At 40.8% G+C, this 13,210-nt stretch overlaps 1 protein-coding gene across 8 annotated transcripts in view; it reads left to right on the top strand.

Annotated features, from left to right (window-relative positions):
* Nucleotides 1-13,210, top strand: part of Nin (ninein) — an 85,010-nt gene that overhangs the window by 64,520 nt on the left and 7,280 nt on the right. For 6 of the 8 annotated variants that reach the window (XM_033765175.1, XM_033765179.1, XM_033765174.1 and 3 more), the window contains 7 exons: nt 2,000-2,122; nt 2,916-3,029; nt 3,860-4,006; nt 5,289-5,468; nt 6,569-6,718; nt 8,295-8,396; nt 12,117-12,314. In XM_033765175.1, coding sequence (XP_033621066.1) covers nt 2,000-2,122; nt 2,916-3,029; nt 3,860-4,006; nt 5,289-5,468; nt 6,569-6,718; nt 8,295-8,396; nt 12,117-12,314 — 1,014 coding nt within the window. Of the gene's footprint in view, nt 1-1,999; nt 2,123-2,915; nt 3,030-3,859; nt 4,007-5,288; nt 5,469-6,568; nt 6,719-8,294; nt 8,397-10,817; nt 10,879-12,116; nt 12,315-13,210 lie in introns of those variants that run through there. The other 2 variants (XM_033765177.1, XM_033765181.1) reach the window with 1 other exon arrangement.

The raw sequence follows: 13,210 nt of genomic DNA, 5'->3' as shown, positions 1-13,210 counted from the left end.
AAAAAAACTTGGTCCAGCTTGGGCAACTTAGCAAGACCCTGTCTGGAAATATTTTTTTAAAAAGAAGGCTGAGTATGTTAGTGGTAAGGCTTAGGTTCATTCCCCAGTACCCACACACACACAGATTATGGCACCTTTAGACCCTTAGATTACAAAATATTTGTGCTAAAATCTGTTCTGTAGGCCTGCCTGAGTGTTCTTGTCCTGAAAGCTGAAACACTGAATCTAGTTTGTACTTATCTCTACCTGACTCCTGTAAAGCTTGCTTCCCTCAGAGCATTATAAATGTGTCTCAGGTAATGCCGCATACAGTCCTGATACCCAGCAGGTGCCTTGTGAGAACCTTAGTCACGTTTTGCCGTAACTAGAGAAAGTGTCCCACACAAGCATGCCGGAAGTTAAAACTCACAGGGCCTTTCTGTGGTATCTGAGTATCCCAAAGCTGCGGTTACCAGCTTTATCCTAAATTAATGTGGCCAGCCTTCCTCCTATACATTTTGAAAGTCTGTCGTTCAGTCTTGGAGATGATAAGAGCCAGTTCCCAAAACAGAGCCTGGGAAGTGGGTGCTCTGCAACATTGCTAAGCTAGAGAAGAGAAATAACATGATGAGAACATCACACAGCACATTTTGTTCCATATTTTTTAGAGGCGTTGGTATAAACAGTGAGATGGAAGGACAGTGAGATTTGCCTGCCTCTGGTAGAAGTTGCTTCATTGGGCACCAGGACCCTTGAGTGAGGTAGTGACAGCCCATCACTGTTATGCAGCTTGGACTCTCGTGGGTGCTACTGCGTATGATACCATGACTTGTGTATACCTCATGCAACACTTTCACCATGCTACCTATTGCACTGAACATAAATGCCAACAGCATGTGCGAAGTTGCACACCCAGTCACGCCCCCAAATTGGTGTCAAGCTTTCTTGCATGGGTGGCAGTGTAGTGGGTAGAGAAGGGCTTTCCTTTTACCAATGTCAGGTCCTTCAAAATATGTTTTCTTGTAGGCTCTGATTTTTTCAGATGTGTAGGTATGTTGGATTTATTGCAGCTGGAGACAAGATTCAGCTGGCAAACTATTTTGTCCTGTTTCTAAAGCTAAACATAAAAGAATTTCAGGTAGGAAGTAGAAAATGGCCATATAATAATGACAAGAATTGAAGATGGGAAGGTTAAGTGCAAGGAAACTATGGGAAAGGGTTACATAGAGTAAGCAACAGCTTCTTCAAAGCAGTGGTTTGCAGTAGGGTTGGGGGATGGGGATGAGGCTTGCTCCCCAGCCCCAGGACACTTTTGGTTTTCATAAGTGGGGATGGTAATATTACTGGCATCTACTGGGAAAAGCTGAGATGATGTGAGATATCCTATAATATACAGGACAGCTCCCTCCCCAGTTGCCGAGTCCAACGTGTCCAGTAGTACAGTGTTGATGCTGAAAAGGAACAAAAACCATCTGCTTTGCTGTCCATCCCTATGGTAGAGTGGAGGGAGCCAGCAAATCCCCACCAGCAAGCAGCGTAGACATCTTCCAAGGAAGAGCACAAGGAACAAGCTGAAAAATACTGCTTTACACTTGACTTTGCCCTCATGTTGTTAGCTTGTGTGTGGCTCCTGCCAGTTTTACAGTCTCAACTGAGATTTTTATTAAAGAGATTTCTCTGGTTTAAAAAGCGTGGAGAAAATGTCATGTGCACAGGTTAGATTGGTGGCAGAATGCGAGTGTGTTATTCTACCCTGAAGGTCAAGGGGAAAGCTAGGATCCTTCTTAACGTCTTTCTGTGCCCATCTGCATAGACATTTCGGGCCGTCAACAGGGAACACAGAAGCCAGGGGGAAAGCGTGTGTTAAAGTTAATTCTAGTCTGTAGAGTTTGTAGGTCCTCTGAAATATGCAGATAGGGATATCTCAGCAGCCATGGAAATGCGCTGTTTATAAATACTATACCTCTCTGTAAATATAGGCATGAGGCCATGGGAGAGCTCACTTGTTTATCTCTTACAGCTGCACCGAGGTCCTGATCTCTCGGACTTCCAGCAAAAAATTTCTAGTGTTCTAAGCTACAATGAAAGACTGCTGAGAGAAAAAGAAGCTCTAAGTGAAGAACTACAGAGCTGCGTGGATAAGGTAGTAGAAGTAGTAAGACTTCACCACCGGCGCCTGTGTTAGCCTGATCGTCCCACTTTCCTGAAACAGCATTTCGGATCTCAGGTGGCACTGAGACCCTGGGTCTCATGAAGCCAAGACTGTAATAAACTCATTTTACTATGTCAGGATGCCTCCCCCACCGCTGTACACATACATACATGTGTGTGTGTGTGTGTGTGTGTATCTTCTACATATTATTTTTAATCTAAGATCTATTTCATACACACTTATTTTTTATTATATTTTCCCTAACAGATCCAAAACCATTGCTTTTCCCCCACCTGCCTTATGGGCATTTTATATTTTTTTGTTATGGTACAATCTTGAAATTTCTAATTTTCTTTTCAGTTCATCATTTCCCACCCTCAAAATTTTGAGGCAGTGAGGGGAAAAATATAAATGTCCTGGGATTTAGCTCAGTGGTGCTGCCTCCTGACTTGCAAGTGCAAGGTCCCAAGTTTGATCCCCAGTACCAAATATATATATATAAATGTCCAAAAAAGAAAGTGACTGCTCAAAATTAAGAGGCTCAGGAAAATTACTTTACTTTACCTTGGGCTGGGGATTTAGCTCAGTGGCACTGTGCCTGCCTCACAAGCACAAGGTCCTGAGTTTGATCCCTGGTACCAGGTGGGGAAAAAGTGAAATTTTACCTCGCCCTGCACTGCCAGATATATACATCGTATTTGTTCTTGATATGTTAGTGGAGGCCTATAAATTGAGGCTAGATATATTTGTAAAACTGCCCTCTTTTCTTCTGTTCCTGAAACAGTTGGCGAAATCAAGGCATTTAGAGCACAAAATTGCTGCCATGAAGCAGGAACATAAGTCTTGGGAGCACCAGAATGAGAGCCTGAAGTCCCAGCTGGCGGATTCACAGGAAAAGGTGTGTTTGTGGACAGTTCTTGTTCCATCTGCATGCTGTTTTCCTCCATCTTCTATCAGATACCTTAGAGAAAACAATGTTCCAGGTGGGAGTGACCTCAAAAGACTCAGAACAATTCCATAGCACCTAATTTGACAGGTTTAGAGTGTGGCAAAATAATACAAACAGTGTTTCCCGAAAAGTTCACTGAGATCACTTATGAAAACTTGAGTATAATATATATATATAAATTATTACTATGTGTAAATTTAGAAATAGTGGGAATAGGGACTGTGATATAGGTTCATGCCCTGTTAAAATATCAACATTCTTTTTATAAATTTTTTTGGTACTGGGGATTGAAGTCAGGTTCCTGTGCTTGCAAGGCAGGTGGTGACACCATTGAGGTAAATCCCCAGCCCTTTTATATATTTTTTAATTGAAATCTATTTGAGATATTAATGTGAAGTAAGTTTCTACAAGTATACATTATTTTCAACTAAGAAGTCCTTTAAAAACCAACCTCCAGTCTAAAACATACTTTCCGCCAGATTCTACAAATGAGACCCTCTTTTTGTTGGGAGGCATTTACTGGTTGTCTCAGATATCACTTGGATCTACCAGATAACTATCAATAATATCTTGCCCCAGGCATAGCTTATCATTTTCCTAAATATGATTCATCATCCTACAAATACATATAATATCCTGGGTTTCCACTGGGCTAGAGAAAAGAGAACTGGGTATAGTAAACCAGAAAGGACCTTGGAGTTGTCTTATCTTTTCGTTTATTCATTGCTGAACGTGATGGAGGGTTTGTGTAGCAGCCTAAGATTGCTCTTATAATGCAGGTTCGGGATCTAGAAGATACGCTGCAGAATATCAACCTCCAACTGTCTCGAGTCAAATCCGACCTTCAGGGGACTCAGCAGGAGAAGGAAGCTTTAAAACAAGAAGTAATATCTTTACAAAAACACCTTCAGAGTGCTGGTGACAAGGTGATTTCTTTTTTGTTTTATTAAATTGTAAGTTATTTATGAAAAAGTATGTAAGTTTTTAGTCTCTGATCAGTTTTACATGTATGTATGAAGGATTGAATAATTATGTATATATATTATAGTTATATATATAAAATGTAAAGGTATCCTTTTGTGGATGTGATTGTGTCACAATCATTTGGGTCATTCGTAGCCCCCAGCCTGTTCCCTGGTAGACCAGTTGCTAACCTCAGAGGACCCACTTTTGTACCCTCTGCCACTGCAGGTTAGGGAAACCTGTTTCTGGACTTCATATCAATGTGTAGTTAACACCAAAAAGGTAATTTTGGGTATTGAACAAGTTCAAAAGATCATGGCTGTGTTTAGTTTCGCAGTAATCAAACTAAAATATTTTCAAACTTTAACAATATTCATGTGACCCAAGAAATTAATCTAGGAACAATACACACACACTGCAAAAAACTAAAACTTATGCTGAAAAGAAAACCTGTGACATTAAAACAATAGTACTGAACTTGGGAGCTTCTAGCTATGAGACTAAAAGTCCAAGAAGAGCTGGGTACGACTTTTTTTTTTTTAGTTATTTTTAGGATTAAAAAAACAACCATCCTGGTAACTTAAAGCATATTCCTGAACCTAGGCCTCAATTATGTGGATAATATGTGCTTTGAATTCTAAAAAGAGATATGATTACATATGTGAAAACGAAAATAGAGTTCGGCCTGTGAGCCTTCAGGTTGACAGCACCTTTCAGAGTTACCTTTATGTCCTCTGGTAAGCAGAAGAGTGCTGAATTTTGGGGTTCAAAGATAACTTCCTAAGAACGGGGCAGTGTTTAAGCCACCAACCACCTTTGCATCCTTTCTAGAACTGGAGTTCATCCTTCAGTCACTTGCCGTTGAGCTGACCTGGGCTGTTTTGTCAAAAAGCACATTGAATCTAGGACTTGCGAGCCTTTTTTAAAAAATCAAATTCCAAAAGTATTGTTTAATTCGTACCTATGAAGACAAAGGTAAAGGTTTACTAAGAATTGTCATTGTGTTATGTTTATACAGTAATCCCCACAATGAATGTAATCGTTATGTACTTACAAATAAGTACTTAAGAAAACAGAATTGCCACTAGGTAGATAGGACACTTTTCTCCTCAGTGTTTTGGTTTTATTGGTACCAGGGATCAAATTCAGGACCTTGCAGTTGTGAGGCAGGCCAGGTACCACTGAGCTAAATCCCCGGCCCCATCAGTGTGTTTTGGAGGCTTAACTCTGCAATTCTCTCTTAAGAACTGGGCCCCAGAAACAGCCACGCATCCATCAGGGCCCCAGAGCCAACAGAAACAGCTGTCTTGGGAAAAGCTGGATCACTTGATGAATGAGGAGCAGCAGCTGCTCTGGCAGGAGAACGAGAGGTTCCAGAGCGTGGTGCAGCACACCAAAGCAGAGCTCTCACACTCCAGGGAGAAGGTAACTCAAAAGGCTGCACAGCTGTAAAAAGTAGCGTGATGGGAAAATGAAGGTTTGCTATGACTGAAAGCTTCTAGGGTACAGATTCGAGCATCCTGCTATAGCAGACTTATTTTGCAAATGTATAACTTATCATTTACTTGCATATAATTTTACCCTGATGTTTGTAAAATATTTTTCAATTTCGGCAAGCAGCTCTATATTAAATTTGTGATTTTAATACATCAAAAACATACTCATAGAAATGATGTAACCACATTTTCCTCATTTGGATTGGCTAGCTGTCCAGATAAGTAGTTACAAAAATGGTAGAATTAGACTCAGATCTCACGGGCCTAACTCCCTCCTTATGGGAGAAAAAGTGCCCCCTTGTAAAGACTCAGCATCTCAGAGTTAGAATTATTTTTAAAGGTCATCTTTTCTAGCCATCAGACCGACGCTTCAGTTCTTTACCTCTGCTATGTGGTTGACCGTTTATATTTAACCAGTGCTCTGGCCCCTCTGTTGAAGAGGAACGCCCTGAAAGCACTCAGACTGTCCTTTGGGACATGGTGCAGATCCTGTGCTGTCCCTCACACTGTGGTGGGGGCGAGACATGGCCCGTCCTCATGGAGCTTAGCAAATTCAGATTTCAGTTGATGAGACTGTGGCCGGCTTCACTCGTAAGGGTTATGCTCGGGTGAGAGCTGAAAGGCTGCAGGCTGCTGTGTCCATTTCCTTGGCAGTCACACCACTCTTAGCCCCTGTCAACTCAGTCGACCCAGAATTCGCCTCTTCCCTGTCTCATCCTCACAGTGTTGGGTTTGTAGACCACACCAGATTTGCCTAGGAAGGATCTTCAGCAATCCAGAAAAGCAGGCTTCCAGAATTGGCCGGCTAGACTGAAAGGTCTTCTGTTGTCGCTTTTATTTTTGAAATGGATCTCCTGATACTGCCTAGGCTGATCCTGAACTCCTGGGCTCATGTGTCTCCCTAGTAAGGGCATGCATTTTTAATACCACAGAACCCAAGTGCTAAATAAGAACTTTCCCTGTGTTTGCTGTTTGTTTTTCCTGGTTGGCTGACTATAGAAGCATTTGTTTATAATTTGATTTCGCTAGGTCCGTCAACTGGAATCCAGCCTTCTTCCCCTTAAGCACCAAAAACATTTAAACCCATCAGGTACGGTGAAACTTACAGAGCAAGAAAAGTTGAACTTAAAGAGGGAGTGTGAAGAGTTTCAAACAGAACCATCTCCCTCTCAGAAGAAGGTGAGTTTTGGAGATTATATATCGTGTGTCTGTGTCGTGACTAGAACACTTATCTAGAGTGTGTTTCTCACACTGAATGATTCTAGGAAAGTGATTGCATGGCATATTTTGGTTCTTATCATATTTAGCTTCCTCTGTAGTCTTGTCAAAACAGTATCATAGTTCTTTTTGACTGAATAATGGTTGAAAAAGAACAATGTGTTTGAGGCTTTCACAGGGAAGAAAGTTGATCCTCTTCACTAATGTAAGAGTTTATAAGTTGGCAAAATATATCTCACCTTCATATCGGAAATATCCTATGATGTACTGTATTAGTTATCTGTTGCTGTGTAACAAAATAACACGTTGCCAGGCAGTTTCTGTGGGTCGGGAATCGGAAGCAGCTTAGCTGGGTGGGCTGACTCTGGGCTCTGGTGATGTCAGCCAGGGCTGTGTTCCCCTGAAGGCTTTGCTGAGGCCAGAGGACCCACTTTGCAGGCTCACTCATAGACTTATCAGGAGGCTTCTGTTTCCTGCTAGCTAATGGCCAAGACCACAGCTTCTTACTTCCTGCACAGACACCCAAGCTCAAAATACCAAGACGCAAGCTCTAGGGCCTTTCAGAACATAACGTCAGAAGTTACACACCATGCTTTCTGCTGCGGGCTGTTTGTACACAGACTAACCCAGGAGGCGGGGATCCTTGGGGGCTGTCTTAGAGCTGAGTACCTCTTGGTCAAACCCCGATGCCACGATTCCATTTGCTTTCTGTGCTTTGTCTCATTATCTGCAATTTGCAAAAGTTATGACCATTTGCAGTGAGAAGGCTGGTGGTGATCTAAGATGAAATGTCATTTAATTTCAGTTCCTTTGAAGCAGACCTGTCAAAAAGCATGTTCCTTAGATACTCACCAAGGGAAAAGTCTTATGAGAGGCTTTTAAATAACAATGAATTTTAAATGGGGCTGGAAGTGTTCCATTTCTACTTAACAAATTTTGCTAGGGGTAAAAATTAGCCTTTTACAATAGTGTCATGGTTTCTATTAAGCACTATTTTGAATCCCAGTATCTTGCAGCTCATTAGATTCTTCCTGTAGTAAAGAGAATTCAAAAAATGGATACATATAAAATCTTGAAATTTCATCTTTAAAACTGAAAAAAAAAAGTGTTACATAAATCTCAACTTAAGTGCTCTCAAAAGATTTCCCCCCTGAGATCCAGTAGTAGAGCATCTTTAAATCAATTTAGTGAAAAATTGCATTTTTAATTAATACACTACAGAATAGCAGTTGATGTCTCATGTTAAGGAGAAGTCTTTCATAAGCATTTTCTGTCAGTGATACATGGATACTGTATTGTAGGATTGTCTTGTGTTTTTTTTTTTTTTTGCAGTGGGTGGCATCAAAGTTTAGAAGTCAGCTAACTGTTGCTCTGTAAGAAGTGATTAAATCTGGATTACTTAAATAGCACAGGCTTGTTTAGTTTTTAATTTCTTGCATTGTTGAATTTTCTTGGCTTTCTTTCAAGAAGAGATTTTTGAAAAGTAGAACAATCTGGGTGGGGTTTTTTTTTTTAAGGGAATTTTGTTTTTTAATAGGTCAGTCAGATGAATGCCCTTGAAAGCGAATTAGAAACAATTCATTTGGAAAATGAAGGCCTGAAAAAGAAACAAGTGAAACTGGATGAGCAGCTAGTGGAGGTAAGTATTTAAGCAAATGGGCTTCACTGTGAAGGATATTTCAATCCGTGAATGAGACATTTGTTGGGAAGGACTAGAAATGGCATTGAATTCCTGTTGTAAAAATCTGAGTAACCACCAACATGCATGCTTTGGCCTATTTTACCAAATTTAACAGACACTTTGGCTTACACTGTTCCAGGACTCCATACTGTTTTGCAGAGGAAGGAACAGTGTGACCTAATATGCAAAGACGGATGCAAGTGACAGGGATTCTCCCTATACTGCTCAAGGGGCCCAGAGCACTCTTGCCATCAGTGTCTGTAACGGTGTCCTGAAACCTCCTGACTCGCAGTGTTTCAGAGATAGGATCACAAGATCACTCCCCAACAGCCTCTTCAGTTAGAAAATGCACAGAGATCTGAGCACATTGGCATTTGGAAGTCTTAGTTTCAAGAGCTGCTGTTCTATCTAGCACAGTGGCGGAGCACTTGCAGCAGGGGTTGGTTTCTAGCGCCACTGACAGGAGGGCACAAAGAAGCTGCCCTTGCTCACCACTGTGTGGGACCCAGCACTGCCTCGTGCAAGGTCCCTCTGAGAAATCCATAAATGAACTGGAAAACTCGGGCTCCTGGACATTGTGTTCCAATCTACCAGTTTGATTTGAGTACAGTGTAGGCTATAATATATATCTCTTTATAGAATATGCAGTTTGAAACTTTCCTTAGTAAAAATTTCATTGAGATATTTTGCTTTTAGTAAATGAAAATATTCAACATTTTTTGAATTGTAAAACTGACAAATCATGCACAGAAAATCTTTGTATTCTTTAAAAATACAGTGTATACAAATACTTGTAAGCCAGAATTATAGGAAAGAAAAAAATATTTAAATATTTTCTTTTCTAAAAGTGGATTCAAGCCAAGGTAACTTTAAAAAGTAATACACGGTTTTAAAATACGCACTGGACAAGCATATCACATTGGCATTTAAATAACCACCAGAGGTCTCTGGCAATTTTATGTTCTCTGATTTATCCACAAATGGGGAGATTAATGAAACTATAAATAGTCAAAGCCAAATCTTGTTTTCTGACAGCCTATAATAAATGCATTCACAATGTTGAGCTGCAGGCTGTGCTTCTATGTAGATATGCTTTTCTGATGAAATAATTACATACCCTAATGAGTAAGATATCCGAAGCTAAGCTCAATGTGTCTAGCAACAAATTGAAATGGCGCAGGCTGTACTTAATTCCTGCTGGTTGCCCTGCCCATAGGCTGGCTCCTCACCTGCTCTCCTGAGCCCCATTTATATTGTCAGCCATCATCAGCAGTTTCCCCGAGTCATTTTCCCCTTGAGCTAGTCGTATATATTTGCTAATAGATAGGACAAGTGAATGTTCTTGGCACTGGAAATGAATGAGGAAAAAAAGCATGGATTTTTTGTTTAAAACTGAAAAGAAGATTTCATATACATCCTAATAAGACTTTCATTTGGAAATAAGATGGAGCCATTAACTACAGATTTATACAGATTGGGCTTTTCAGCTCTCTCTCATTCATTGATATATATATATATATATATATATATATATATCAAAGTATCCAAGTCAATGATTTGAGGTACATTATTTTTAAATGGTAAATATTTACAGGACCTAAAATGAGATTTTAATCATTATTAAGTTTAAAATTCAGTGGTTTTGATACATCATTTATTTCCAGAGCCTTTTCATCACACAAACTCTATTAAGCATTAACCCTTCCTCTTGTTGGCATTATAAACTGGATTCTTTATACTATACTTATTGGTTGGTGTGAGGCCACTAGCCAAGTCCTAGACTTCACTCCTCCCTGCTGTGGACCGAAGGGAGCTGCCGCTGACCAGACCTTCACCCTTGTCCCGCAGATGCAGGATTATAAGCTAGTTTATGGACTGTACAGTGGCTTTCACCCCATCCTTGGTTCCCCAGCTCACCTGCGGGATGGGTATATTCCTGTCTGGTGAGGATTCTCACCTACTGGGGCTCAGAGCCCAAGAACAAGCAGGGAGATGTTCCTACATCTGAATCTTTGGAAGCAGAGAAAAGCTGCTAGGACATTCTAATTCGCAAAGGGCAAGGAATGTTAACATCATTTCATACAGGACCTGGAACTGTCTGAATAATTCTGTTGGGATGGGTAGGGGTAAAGGAGGCAGGCTCACAAACCCACCAGATCACAGTAGGTGAAGGCACAGTAGTAGAGTTAGAGTTGTAAGACATTTTCATATCTACATAATTTATATCCAGAGAAATGTGTCAGCCCTTCGTGTGCTTTTGTTCATGTATATAAATATATCCAGATGGTACTGTTGCTTCTGTTTATAACTAACTCGCTTTTCTTCCTCTTTAACTCCTGAAATTTTCTTTTCTTTTGTCTGTGGCTAACCTGCACCTAGAACTCAGTGGTTGGAAGTAGCAGAGAAGGGTGCGGTTCTCTGCCTGAGATAGTGTGTGAAGGTAGAACATTCTCTTCCACTGGACTTTCATGGCATGAGCCATCTCATTAAACTCTGTTCATGTAACCATTTCTGTGGCTGTAACCGTTAATAAGTACTAAAGAGCCAGTATTCATTTTCATTTTGATTTCACTGTGGAGTATGTCTTCATTTACGATAGGATTTTCCTCAGCATTATATATGAAGAAAATTATCCCACCGCTATAAAATCATGGGATCCTCATACTATATTTTCTTTATTCGTGAAAATAAAGTGGGAGATTTTTTGAATCTACAACTAAAAGAATTTCAAAATGAGTAATGATCCACCTCAGAAATGAGGATATCAGGAAATGGATAGTGGCTTTGAAGTTTTGTGGTAACATTTAATTATGGTTGAGCCCGAGAAGGCCTTTTCCTCTTGCCACAAGCCTGGAGGTGTGTCCTCTTGGGTTTTGGGCTTGCTCGTGTTTCCTGCATGCCTTCCATGGAACCCTGTGTCTGCTGAACATGTTGACAGACGTGAGGTGGCATGGTCATTGGCCAAAACATAGTGTATTCTCATCTTTTCCTCTCCCTACATTTAACTGGCATGTTGATGCACCATTTCCTCATTGTCTTGAACAAATCCTTCTATCCATTGTACTCCAGTTCCCAGATGTTTTAGGATATTGCCTTATACTCCAAAAATTGCCTGTCTTACTGTGCTGTTTAAGGGTATAACTAACTACACAGTGATAAAATTAACCCATTTTAGTTTAAGTGCAAGGTGAAATCCCTCCCAAATTTTTCTAACCTGGGGTTGGAAAATATGTAACCACTGAACATTTGTCTTGAAGAATCTTTGAGTGGTAAGTATAGTGGGAAATCCTAGAACATAAGCACTTCTCCCCTGATTTCCGTACTAGAACCCCAGTTTTTAAAAAGGGGAAGAGGATAATTAAATGTTCTAGCCTAGAAAGAAGTCAGAATTCAGTTACAATACACTGTAGTAATGTACTGTATAATTGTGCACTGATGCTCTTACAGTCACTCAAGGAAGTACATTTTTTTAATTCTAAAACTTTGCAGAAAGCCTGCTTATTCATTATCTTCTAAGCAAAATGGCTCTCCCAATTACCCCTCACTTGGGCACATGTGCTGCCCGGTTTCCAACTTATTGGTTGGTATGAGGCCAGTAGCCAAGTCCTAGACTTCACTACTCCCTGCTGTGGACCAAAGGGAGCTGCCGCTGACCAGACCTTCACCCGTGTCCCGCAGATGCAGGATCCGAGGTCCACTGTGATGCATAGCCCGTCCGCGCCTTGGGACCTGCAGCCGCTCCAGCAGCAAGCCTGCCCAGTGGTCCCCAGGGAGCACTTTCTGCAGCTTCAGCACCAGCTGCTGCAGGCGGAAAGGAGAAACCAGCACCTGCAGGAGGAGCTTGACAACAGGGCCTCCAATACCAACATGCCACAGGTAGGAAGCACTCTGTTCTTCTAGCGGTCAACTCTGTCCGTCTCATTAATTTTACCTTTATCTGAAAGACGAGGGTAAAGAACCTAAGTCACCGTCCCTGTGTTCCACCCCAGAACCGCAGTGCTGGGTTTGGGTTTGGTTTTGGTTTTTGCAGTGCTGCTTTGAGCTCTTGGTTTCTAGGCTGGGTCGTAGGATATTCCGATCTCCTTTGCCCACTGGTACTGGATGACAGAGTATCACAGTGACTGGAGCGTAAGGGTCCCGTCTTATGCCACAAGTGCTAGAAAACTCGCATGTAAAGTGGAATATGCACTAAGACAGCATCCTAAATTTTCCTGAGCCAGAGGGGTGGGGCCAGAGAATTTACACCTGGGGACTTTGCATAACTGATAGGTAGACTGTGTAGTCAGTAGTATATGCTTAGTTGTTTGACTCATATAGTTTGAAAAGCTAGTGAAGAAAATAAAGATCTTCCCATTGCCTTTAAATTAGCATTTCTGTTTACCTGCGTTTTCAAAGTTAGTTTTCTTCAGTGCTTCATTCACTGTATCCTTCAGAGGTTCCGTGACTCTAAGAGTTTTACCCATTTAGTTAATTCCAAATTAGGAATAAAAACTAAAAAATGCTTTGTGGAATTCCAGTTCTTTCTAGTTTAGATGCTCTTGTGCTTCCCTCTTGGTTACTGTTGATAAGGGATTTCCCAGTTCTTTCTTAATCCCCCGAGCATGACTTTGCAAAATCATTTTAGCCTAAATTTTGTTTTCCTCTTCTGCTAGTATGTAATTATGCATATGCTTTGCTATGATGTATACTCCTCCTTCCACCTATTGCTCTTAAAACCTTGAAAAAGTCTTAATCTTTTTTTTTTTTTTTTTTTTTTTTTTTTTTTTTTTTTG

The sequence above is a fragment of the Fukomys damarensis genome, unplaced genomic scaffold (assembly GCF_012274545.1).
Source record: "Fukomys damarensis isolate Sample0158 unplaced genomic scaffold, DMR_v1.0_HiC HiC_scaffold_17, whole genome shotgun sequence".
NCBI classification, from domain to species: Eukaryota; Metazoa; Chordata; class Mammalia; order Rodentia; family Bathyergidae; genus Fukomys; species Fukomys damarensis.
This window is presented reverse-complemented; position numbering and strand designations above follow the sequence as displayed.